We start from the raw sequence: 11344 nt of genomic DNA, 5'->3' as shown, positions 1-11344 counted from the left end.
CAGGGCTTCCACACACCCCCGGCTTGCAAGGATTTAAGTCTGATATTTCAAAATATGTATGCTGCCAAGAAATACATTTCACTGAATACACACACACTTCACAATATATAGTGATATACATTGAATACTATATCTTTGTGCTACTTTTAATGCCTAGAACACACTAGAAACACTAATTATTAAGATGGGCCCCTTGCTGCAGATTAGCAAAGGAGACTTTCAACCATGCAGGGTGAGCCTATGTTTGTTTTCTCAGAATTCTGAACAAATTCAGTCCAGTTTGATTCCAGGAGGTTTTTCACAAGAGGCTTTGAAAGCCCTTTAACACACATCTCCTCTGGAATGGAGGTGCTGCATTCACATGTGGGCCAGATTGACCCTAAGGGGGAAAAATATAAAAGCACAACACATGCGTCACAGTTCTCACTCATGTCTGTTCTCACTCAGACCTGGGTTGCAAAACAACTTGAACAGAAGTGTATTGATGAATGAATGAATGAATGAATGAATAAATTTGTTCCAGAAGTTTTTGTAATTTCCTGCCATGAAACAAGCCACTTATAGGACTTTTTAGAGGTTTTTTTAAGCCAGCCAATTTTCCAATCAGTCTTCAATGAAATATTCAGAGACTTCTCGGTCTCCCCACCCCCCATCCAAGCCCTATGGCAAGCAGATCCCTACCTGGATATAGGGGGCGGGGGGCGGGGTGTGACCACCAAAAGGAATCCACATTCTACCTGGCCACGGCTGAGCTGTCTGGCCTGGGAAGAAGAGGGTCTGCTGCAGAGAACTGGAGTGGCCACTCGGACTGCCAGCCTTCTTCCTGGGGCTGGCCAGCCTACTCGAATTCAGGCTTCACGGAGGCCTACACGGAGGCCTCCCTGGAAGCCCCGCCCAGCCGCCGATCAGCTGAGAGGCGCCCGGGAGAAAAGCAGCTTGCCTGCTGCTTGGATGGCCGACCAGGAGGACCAGCAGGAGGGAGGGCAAACAGGGCAAGTGGCTGAAGGGTCTTGGGGCTGGGCAGGGGGCAATGGGGAGTCATGGGAGGTGTCTCTGGGGGGCCCCTCAAGGCAGTGGGGCCCCGAGGCGACGGCCTCCCCCGGCCTCATGGTAGTTACGCCCCTGCGTAGAAGCATTCACTCTTCCAAGATGTGGTGGTGATGTCCGCTAGCTTGAAGGGCACAGAGGATAGCTTCCTGGAGGCCTGCCGGATGGCTGTCCCCTATTGGAAGCAGAGTGCTGGGCCAGATGCATCTTTGGTCGGATCCAGCAAGGCTCTTCCGAGGTACTCAGGCCATTGTATTTCTTCCTGCAGTGTCTTCACGGTTGAGGAGGATGGATGGTTTCTCCAGACCATGGACACCGAATGGTCTTGTGAGGTCAGGAAACGATTCCAGTCGCTTTTGTGGATGGGCTGGTGGAGGGTTGAGGGGAGATTGCATCTCCACCGTCAGGAGACAGAGCGGGGTCAGATCCTGAAAGGGGAGGAAATCCAGCTGCTGCATGTTGGCCAGAGGATTACAGTGGGAACGTCGTGGCTAGGGAAGGATTCTGCAACCCTCTGCCTCTCCTTCCAATGGCCACCTTTCTGGGTTGGTGTGCTTTGGATTGGAGGCATCAAACGGCTCCCAAGACCCTGAGACGGGTCAGGAGAGGAGAGGGTCTTCCTGGCAGAGATCCTCCAGGTCTCTTGACTGAAGAGGCATTTCTGGAGAGACAATCCTGGTCCCCTCAGGTAAAAACAGCCCACAGCAGGAGGGATGGCCCTCACTCCGGACTCAGGGGCCCACCTTGTCTCTCCCTTTGGAAAGGCTGAGCTAACCCTGTTTCTTGGGGAGAGGAGAGAAGAGGACATGAAGGGGTGGGATCAAGAAGACTCTCTGGGCCAAACTATTGATGCCAGTGGGTCCCGTTCCTCTTGGTTTCCATTCCCCATGAAAGGAATGCAGAAGAAATGACAAGAAATGACAACAAGCAGTTCGCATTCCATTCTGGAGCTCCCATGCAGTGATGTTTCTGTTAATGGCTGGTTTTGGGGAGGGAAAGAAAGAGATTTCACAGACCTACCTGTCATGCTGTCTTTGGACTAGAGCTCCAGAGTGCAGCCAGCTGATTCTGATGGCCCTTTTGAAGGATGGTGGCCAGTTTGCTGACCACAGTAGATCATATCACAATGGAGGTTCATGGTTGGACATAGGATGAAACCAAATGGCCACAAGCATGTGGTGGCTGTTCCCTGGCACTCCCACCACAGTTAGAATTAGAACACATGGTTTCTTTTTAATAAGGTTTTTTTGTCTTAAAAAAAAATCAAAATAATTTAAAGAAATAAAAATGAACTCAAAGAAAATGTCAGGGGGAAAACTCCCTACGAATCCTAGGCCCTAGGAAGATCAGAGTGAGTACACTCATTGGAAACCTTTGTCTCATATGCAGAGTCCTGACATCCAAGAGGCCAAGATCCCAGAAGACAACACTAGGGATCAGGAGCTGGACGTGGAGAGCTTTGTCAGTTCCCTGAGGTACTCTTTTCTCACCTGGAGGGGCAGCTCCATCGCTCATGGAAGTAGAGGACCTTCCTTAGGAGCCCATGCAATTTTTTGGGGGGTGGAGGTGGTTAGTTTAGCAAGAAGCCAAGGGTGGACAGAAGCTCCGAGCAGCATGGAGGGTTGTTTCCATGGAGGCAGGTGTCTCCATGCCCAGCCCATGGGCTTCCTGCAGGCATCTGGCTGTCCACTCCTGGAAACAGGGTGTTGGGCTGCATGCCTCATTCATCTCATCAAGCAGAGCTCTTTCTAAGCACTCGTGTTCTGATCTCATGTGTCTTCTTTCTTTCTTTTCTTAGCGTCCAGAGGCCAAGCACCGTGTTGAGGAGGCTGCAAAACACCGCCGCTGACCAAGAGCCATCCCTTGGAGAGGTCAGGAAGCCTCAACATCCAGTCCCTCCCTCGGAAGAACTGTGGGTTGGGCGTGTGGGTCCCCCGTGTTGCCCAGGAGTAGAGAGCATGTGGAATGGCCCCAGTTTTGATGCTGCCGGGTGGGCGGCCATCTTCTGACAGTTGTTTGCTTAAAGCTATGGTAAAGGGACAGCCATGCCCTAAACAAGACTGCATCACAATGGTGGCACGGTGGGGGTGATAGGATTAAAGAAGATGGCCGCAAGGAGATGGTGGCTATGGCCTTGACTTCTGGTGGAGATCTCACAGTTAAAGGTGGAGCATCCTGTTGCTTTAATGGCAACCATTGAAAAACAGTGACAAATAAATGAAGAATGAATAAAAATACAAAACAATAAGCAAACTAAACCAAACCAATGAGAAATGAACTAAATGAAAAAGGGGAAAGAAATGGGAAAGAAAGAGGAAAGGAGACCCAGTTTTGGCATGTTTTTGCACGTGCCTTTAGTGTCCTCACTAAGGAGCCGACTGAAAGCATGAAGTGGACTGGAAGTGGTCTTTTCCAGTCACCAGAGCCATCAGGGCCCCAGCTCAGTGAGGGAGCGCAGCATGTCTTGGGGTGGGGGGAGTTGATGCCTTTCCCCTCTGCCATTTGCATGAGTGCGCGAAGGCCTGAAATCAGCCCAACCGACCTCATTGCGAGGAAGGCGGGCACGAGAGAGGAGCTCTTTTGCCATCTCTCCCGCCCGCCTCCAGCCAGCATGCCTGGGCTCCAAAGTGGTTTTTAAGAAAGCTGAAAATCAGGAAAGCGGGAAGAGTTGTGTCCAGAACGGGACGATCCCCTTCCGGCCCACTTCCTGCGTTCAGCTCACCCGGTGATGACCGCTGGAAGGTGCCAGGCTGGCCTTTCCCCTGCTGAAGCCTAGGAAGCTCAATGAGAGGGCCAGAGCAACCATTTCTCCCCCTTCTCTCCTTCACAGAGTTCTTCCTTCCCGGGGGCCGAGACTCCACATGCCAGCGTGGAGGAAGAGGGGTCGGAAGAGGACTATGCCACCAGTTCCCCCAGGTACCTTTCTCAGCTGAAGGGCCGCTCCAGGGATCATAGAGGCGGATCACCTTCCCCGGGAGCCTTGGTTGATTAGACATGTTCATGGAGGAGAATCCAGTTGAAGATTATAACCCATGACAGCCAAGGAACCTCCGAATCTCGAGATCTCTCTCTTTCTCTCTGAATAAACACACTTTAATGCCACATGTAACCAGATCTCAAGTGGTTCACAAACAACTAAATAGGCATCTGGCTGTCCACTGTTGGGTTCTGGGCTACACGTGTCTTTCACTTGATCCACGGGGCATGCATTGCTGTTCTTATGCCATGTCTCTCCTTTCTCCTCTCAGAGTCCCGAAGCCAAAGAAGTGGCTCATCAAGAAGATGATGAAGAACACCTACACGGTGGAAGACTCGTCCTCCGCGGAGGTGAGAAATGATCCATTTCATCATCCATTTTTTCATGTGAACGGGCTCTAGGTTGTGTGTGTGTGTGTGTGTGTGTGTGTGTGTGTGTGTGTGAGTGCCCTGTTCCCCAGCAGGAGACAGAACATGGAATGGTTCTAGTTCTAGATGCTGCAGGATGGGAGGGATTGTGATTGGTGGGATGGGAGGAAATGCAGCTGAGGCATTGGAAAGGGAGCAAAAATGTGGTGAAAGGCTCTTCTGGGCTGAGATGCCAAATGCCTTTTCTACCAAGAGGCAGGTCTTATTTTAGAGCCGGATGTCTTCCAAACCGTCCCTTGGGCTTGGTTCCTCTCAGAAGCCTCGCAAGGTCAATGCAAGCCCCAGAACACTCCCGTTTCTCTTCTCTCTCCTCCCCAGTGCTCCTCGATGGATGAGGATGACACGATGCATGACATCAGCAGCATCGAGGACGAGGTGTGGGACTCTCCGCTGACACCCAGTTCGGCCAGGTAGGTACCCTCGTCTCAGCTGAGGAGCCAGTAGGGAGCTGGGGGGATTTTAGCGTAGTCAGCAGAAGGCTGCAGGGGACAGGGGCAGATCCCCCATGTCTGAGCCCCATAGAGGGATGTTTCCTCCTACCTGCTCCCTGAGAAATCTGGAGGGGGAGTTCACCCAAGAAGGCCTATTGGCAGCCGGTGCAAGAGAGACACCAGCAAGTCTATTTCTGGCTGTTAGCAGAGGGAGCTCTGAGACCCCCATGCTGTTGGCATGAGCGGGTGTTGTGGAGAAGGAGCAGGGGAGGGCTCCTGTCTCGATGCCCCCTTTGAACACTTCCCAGGGCTTCTCAGTGGGGAATGAAAGGCTGGACTTGGGAGATCTCTGGCCTGATGAAGTTCCCCTGCCAGCCACCTCCCAAAGGAGGCGAGATCTTTGCTTAGCATCTCTTTGGGTGCCCGTGTTCTTCTTCAGCTGGCTGCCATCTCCAACAGGACAGTTCTTTGAGAAGCTTTTCTCTCTCCTCTCCTCTCTCAGGAACATCGGCGAAGAGGAAAGAAGAGGACAGCTGGCCCCAGATTGGTTCTCCTCGGTCCATCTGGGAGAGGTAAGGGGCGCAAACCAAGGGTGACTTGGCTCCATCCCTCTGCCCCTCCTTTCCTGCACTACACAGGATGGCGGCTTGGATGGCAGTCACTGTTCACACGGGAGGTGGGGACTTCCCTTTTCCCCTTGTGGATGTCTTTCCCTTGCAGTTGACCTCATGCACCCTGAGCCAGAGGCAGCACCCTTCAGGCCCAGATGTGGGTGCAGACACCCATGGCACTGGCCTGGCCCTGGGGATTCTCCTGACCCATAACCGTCCCTCGGACTGTGTGCTGAGGCCTGACCCTCCTCTTCTTCGCAGGGGAGAGCAACAAAGAAGATTGGGGACGTCATCCGGAGCGTGGAGTATGCCAGTGAGGTGGAGGAAAGGTTCCCCGAACTCCTGGTGGGCCTGGTCAACAAGATCCTCACCGGCCTGCAGAACACCACTGAGGGAGTCGGGAACCGAGACAGCCATGACCTGCCTCCTGAGTAAGTCATGGCGGTGGGGAAAGCGGGGCCAGCAAGTCTTCCTTCCAGCACTCTGGGAGGACAGGCTAGGGTCATTTCTCCCATGTCCCACTCTGATGGGTGAGCAGCATTTCTGGCCTGTTGGGGTGACTCTGGCACGGAGGTCCCCTCCCTCAGCTACACAGAGGAGAGCCCAGAATTTGCAGCCCTCTTGGCTCTGCAGAGAGCCTTAAAATGCATCTGCAGTGTTAAAAAGCCAGCTGTGGATAAAGTCACTTCACCTCTGTGGTCTCCCTCCCTGGTCCAACTCAGTCCCTCCACCCTTGATACTACGCCACCCCGCAAGGAGTCCCTCCCTTGTCCACTGCCTCCACCCTTGACATGGTGTGACAGCAACCTTCTCTTCTCTGCAGGGAGACCGCGCAGATTGTCCGAACCCTGCTGGAGAGGGTGGCACAGGTGACCCCAGAGAAGACCTGCTGGGAATCCCTGTGCTCTCCGCAGAGCTGCCTCCAGGGTGTGGCCCTCTTGGTGAGGTAAGTAGGAGTGAATAGGAGATTCCTCAGGAGGCCTGGGGGCTGGGGTGGTTTGGGTCAGGTCTGCTCTTTCTGGGCCTCCCGCCCAGGACTCAGCAGGGGCCTTTGTGTGTTGCAGGGCTCTCCTCCAGACACCATCCTCCACAGTGGCCAGGCTGAAGGCATACCTGGCTTCCCTCTTCAGCCTCGATAAAGATCCAGAAGAGCATTCCCTCGCAGAGGTGGCCTTCTTTGTGGAGGTGAGAAGCATTTTCCTCAGGTGGGCTTCCCTGAGAGGAGGGTTTGGCCCCAGGGGCTGATGGGTCTTCTGCTCCTTTCCCTCTTGTAGCTGCTCCTGAAAGACCAAGACTTTGCTGCCTTAGAGAAGACCTGGATGCTCCTGGTAGCGTGGCTAGTCCACCCCAGCCAGAACATCCGCTACCTGAGCGAAAGGGGTCTTCTCCACATTTATGGAAAGCTGAAGGCAGTGAGTGACATCCCTGGGCATGGAGCATCCCTAGACATGGAGACTCCTCTCTTTGGGGAGCCCTTCCTGAGGCTGGTGCTCCTAGGCATCCCCAGGTGTGACAGGAAGATTTTTCCAGTTGGGAGGATTCAGCCTGTGGAACCCTTGCCACAGGATGAAGGAGAAATCCTTAAGGGAATGCATCTCTCAGTGGGAGCCCTGATTCCCCACGTGCTCCAATGCCGCCTTCTCACCCCTCTTGGATGGAAGCCAAGCGGCATCAAACATGGACAGCTATGTGGTCCATTTAGCAGGGGGTAGACTAGCATGTGTTCTCAAGGATCCACCTTTTCCCTCCCTAGGCGAAGAAACCCCAGGATTTTAGTGCTGGGATCCTGGGAGGGCTCAGGACCTCCAGTCTGGAAGCCACTTTGGGGGTCCTGGCCTTCATGGAGCGGCTGAGGCACTGTCCATCAGAACACCAGGCCACGGTGAATGCTGCCCTGGCTGCCCTGTGCCGCCCTCTCTTCCACCACGTGAGTACTTACATGCCAGCCCTCCGCCTGGCTCTATGAGGGCCGGCCAACCTGCAGGTTCCGAACGGGTTGGAGAAGGGAAACCAGACACCCCCTAGAGACCCATGCAAGCTCTTCTGCATGGTGATGAAGGTGAGGAATTCCTCCCTAATAACAAGCCCTGTTCTTCTTTGTAGGAGGAGGCTAAGATCCGAAGGGCAGCCATGAGGACCCACCTGGATCTCCTGCAGCACTGCCACCATCATCATGAGGGTACAGAGGAGAACATCACGACCCTCATCGCGGTGCTGATGCATGTGGAGGATGAGGACCTGGAGGTAGTACAGGTGAGAGCCCACTTCTTCCTGCCACCCCTACGAAGGGGTTTAGGCTTCCCCAAGTCCAGCTGCCCAGTGGCAGACCCCAGAGTTAGCCTCACGGGATGGTGAATTCACGAGCTGTCCCGCTGTGGTTTGGCCTATCCAGGCCCTACTCCTTGAAGCCCCCTAAGAGGTTTCTTGGAATCCCTTGGGAGGATTTTTCACTCCCATTCCGGTCTTTCTTTTGGCAGGCTGCGAAGGACAATCTGAGCCTCCTGGCGGAAGCCCTCCTATGGCACCTGGAGGGCAAGCTGCTGGCGCGGGACTCTTACAGCCTGCAGGAGCTGCTCCACAAGATCGCCAAGCGTCTGGTAAGGGCAGCCCCTCCCTGTCCGTCCCTCGGCTCAAATGGCTCAAGGACCTTTGGGCGATGCTTTGCTCACTCGGGATTTGTCTTTGCTCTTGATCCCAGATTCGGCAGCTCGGCACAGAAGACGCCGTGGAGATGGAGGCCACCAAGATCCTGGGCTTCTTCCGCAGCGAGCAGCCTTCAGTGAGGAGAACGGCTGCCCTGCTGATCGGTAAGCGAAACAAGACTTTTGGGTCTCCCTTAGTGGGTCGTCTTGGTGGGCAAAGGTTCATTCTCTTGGAAGGCACTGCCAGAAGGGTGTGGAGGGGCAGGAGCTGTTCCCTCCCCAGGAGGACTGGCCCAGTGCGTGTTAGCGAGGTCTCTTGGCTTAATTTCCACCCAAGGTGACATAAGAGTCCCTGGAGGAATGGCTCAAATTGTCAGTCCCAGACGGAGCAGAGAGGGGAGGACTTCCTCTCCTGAATGATCGGGTTGTCCATGCACAGTGTCCTGAACTGTGGTCCCATTTCCTTCCACCCTTGTTTTTTAGGTCACCTGGTCCACAAAAAGGGCAGCATCCTCACTGAAGGGAACATAGAGACCTTCCATGCTGGTAAGTGCCGGTTTCTGGGTGGGAAGGGGAAGTTTCTGTGAGGGGAGAGGCCTAGATTTAGGGACCACAGAGCTGGAATGGGCCACCTGTCCCCTCAAATGGAAGGTCCCGCTTGCATCCTCAGGGATGCTCAGCAGTAGGCTTTCCCAGAGTGCAGGGGAGAAAGAGTCAGGACTTGCGCCCTCTTGGTGTGGAAATGGTGGGGCTTGGCCAAGGGTGGGGTGATCTCTTCATGCCATTTCTGAACCTTCTCCTTCATCCCTCCAGCGCTGGAGAGCTTGCTTGGCGACCATGACCCCGAGGTCGGGAGAGTTGCCTGCAAGACAGAGAAGATCGTGAAGAAGGCCTTTTTCCTCCACTCCCGGCACGGGCTGCGGGCTGCCGTTCGGCGCTTGTGGGCGGGCTGTAAGAAGAAGAGACACCCGCCAGAGTACGGTGATCTCTCCACCTGACCGACTGGTGAGTAGACCAATACAGGGCTTCACTTGAAGGGGCCCCAATGGTTAGGGAGGGGGCCTGGGCTGCAGGAAGGGTGGGCAGGAATCTGGGCAACCCTCCCTCGTGTTGGAATGCCATCTTCGGCCCTTGTGTCTGGTTGTACCAGTAGCCAAAGGGAAAGAGGAAAGATCTCTCTTCCCTCTGGGAAATGAGGACACAAATATTCTGCCAGGAGTCCCTGGTGCTTGGTGGTGTCATGGGGGAGAGTGTGAGAAGACCCCCCATCTCTGAACCAATGTCCTCCTCTCTTTCCAGGAACAACAGCCCCGTGCTCTCCCCTTGAAGATCAGCAGCTGAAGGGAGGTTCAGGAAAGACCGTGCAGCGCAGGGGCCTCCCAGAAGACCTCCTCCAACCGCGTGGACACATGATCTGTCCACAAGAAGACATCCAGCAGGGAAGTGCAGTTCTGTCTGAGGAGTGAGGGGGTAGCAGGCTCCACTCCCCTGGCCCAAGGAAGCCCCGCCTCTGGGGTGCAGAAGCCCCTCCCCTTGCTTCTGCTGGCAGGCTGTGGGAGGAGGCTACAGGACCACCCTGCCCCCAAGTGGCCCTTTGGAACCATTCTTGGGCTTCCCTTGGGTCTGGGGAGGCTGTGTGGCCCCAGCAGGAGGGTAAGGTCACCGCCTCCCTCCATTCCCACCAGCTGGCCAAGGAGCGCTCCCTCCTCCTTCCACCTTTCTCCCCTTCCCCAGAGGCCTGGCTTCCCCTGGCAGGGGAAGCCCCATCCAGGCATCCGCCCCCTCCCCTGCCAAGGGTGTGCTCCTCCCCCCCTCCACTCCCGCAGCCACGCCTCACTCCCCCCTCCGCTCCCTCCTCCTTCCTCCCAAATCGGTGCAGCAGCAGAGGAGCCTGGGAGACTCTGGGGCCCCCCTGCAGCCCCAGTAGCGCCCCCTGGAGCTGCCCGGTGGCAGGCCAGAGAATCCTCCTCTCCCTCCTGCTCCATGCTGTGGCTGCACAGTGGGGAGCCCGAATTCTCTGGCTTGCCCCCCCCATCAACCCCCACCCCACTGCCCGATCCCCGCTTGCTGGGCTGCCGGAGTGGAAAGGGAGGAGGAGCAGGGCAACCCCACTGACGCTGCTTTGTGCTTCTTGCAGGCATGTGCTGCTGCTGGGAGGCTGGAGGAGTCGATCCGCCCCAGAAGAGGAGACCAAGTGAACATGCCTGCAAGGAGCGGTGGGGTGGGTGGGGGCTGGCTGGGACTCCCCCCAATTTTGTTTGCCCTGCTATTCCCTTGTTCCGTGTGACCCTGGGCTTCCTCCCTTCCCTCCCTCCCTCCCCCTCCCTCCCAGGGACAGAATGGGCTTTGCTGGTCGCCCTGTTGGGGGCCGAGTAGGAATTTTTGGCTTTCCAACAGATTGGCCAAGATGGAAAGTTTTTTTGCCTACTCCATTCTGTCCTGTTTTGTTTCCTTTAGTTAGAAAGTTAAGTGACGACTTGTAACCTATTTAAGTATATTAATAAAGTTGCCCCTTTTGTTCAAAACCATACCATCGTGTCTGAGTTCCTCTTTTCTTCTCGTCTCCCTTGGAGCGTTTGTGCCCACAGACTCCCAAGCTCACCTCTTGGCTGAGGGAGACGCTGCTACACTGCTACAGGTCCATGCAAATGCCTCTTGCTTGGAAGCACTCACTCAGACAATTGGCTTGGATCACTCCAGAGGAGCCCACTTGAGGTTTGCCGCCAATGAGGTTTGCTGAGCACAGGATCCTGGGAGCAAGCTGCACCTTCCAATCGAGTGCCCGGAAAGCACAGCCTTGGCAAGGCCTGGCAAGCTTACAAACCATCACTGACTGCCTCCAATACAGCCAAATATGACATGTGATTCCATTCCAGTGATTAAAAAGTCCTGCCAAGTATGAAATGCCATTTGTGCAGGAACAAGGCCTTGACCTCCTCTTGTGCTCTTCACATTTCTGTTTTGAATGCGTATTTGCTTCCTTCCTGTGCTCTGTAATAAGAAGCTGGCAGGGATCAAGAGTTCACAGCTCCCCTTTGACAGTTTGGTCTGGTTGGGGAAAGAATCCTGCTGTTTGGTTTTTGGAGGGAGGAGAGGGTTGGATTGGATTGGTTTGGTTTTGTTTTTTTAATGGGGGGAGCTCGCATTAATTTTGATTGGTTGGTTGGTTTGGTTTTTTCCCCAAATTCAATTTTTATTATTTTTAACA

The 11344-nt window shown here is 54.7% G+C and overlaps 1 protein-coding gene across 1 annotated transcript; it reads left to right on the top strand.

Moving 5' to 3' along the window:
- The first annotated feature begins 748 nt into the window (after positions 1-748).
- LOC128332786 (uncharacterized) lies at positions 749-10679 on the top strand. The gene is made up of 12 exons (XM_053267521.1): positions 749-992; positions 1316-1379; positions 2437-2522; positions 2846-2918; positions 3878-3963; positions 4296-4374; positions 4771-4862; positions 5386-5455; positions 5756-5925; positions 6318-6435; positions 8486-8508; positions 10643-10679. Exons 1-12 carry the CDS (start codon positions 952-954, stop codon positions 10677-10679), a joined length of 939 nt encoding a protein of 312 aa, XP_053123496.1. The 5' UTR covers positions 749-951.
- The last annotated feature ends 665 nt before the right edge of the window (positions 10680-11344 follow it).

Source organism: Hemicordylus capensis, chromosome 7 (genome assembly GCF_027244095.1).
Source record: "Hemicordylus capensis ecotype Gifberg chromosome 7, rHemCap1.1.pri, whole genome shotgun sequence".
NCBI lineage: Eukaryota > Metazoa > Chordata > Lepidosauria > Squamata > Cordylidae > Hemicordylus > Hemicordylus capensis.
Note: the sequence above shows the minus strand (reverse complement) of the source record. Positions and strands in the feature narration are given on the sequence as shown.

Bases quoted from the DNA above. Each gene is read 5' to 3' on its own strand.
- LOC128332786 (XM_053267521.1), top strand. From the start codon at position 952: ATGGCCGACCAGGAGGACCAGCAGGAGGGAGGGCAAACAGG. The intron at 1,380-2,436 runs GTCAGGAAACGA...TCTCATATGCAG, and splicing joins ACACCGAATGGTCTTGTGAG to AGTCCTGACATCCAAGAGGC. The intron at 5,456-5,755 runs GTAAGGGGCGCA...TCTTCTTCGCAG, and splicing joins CCTCGGTCCATCTGGGAGAG to GGGAGAGCAACAAAGAAGAT.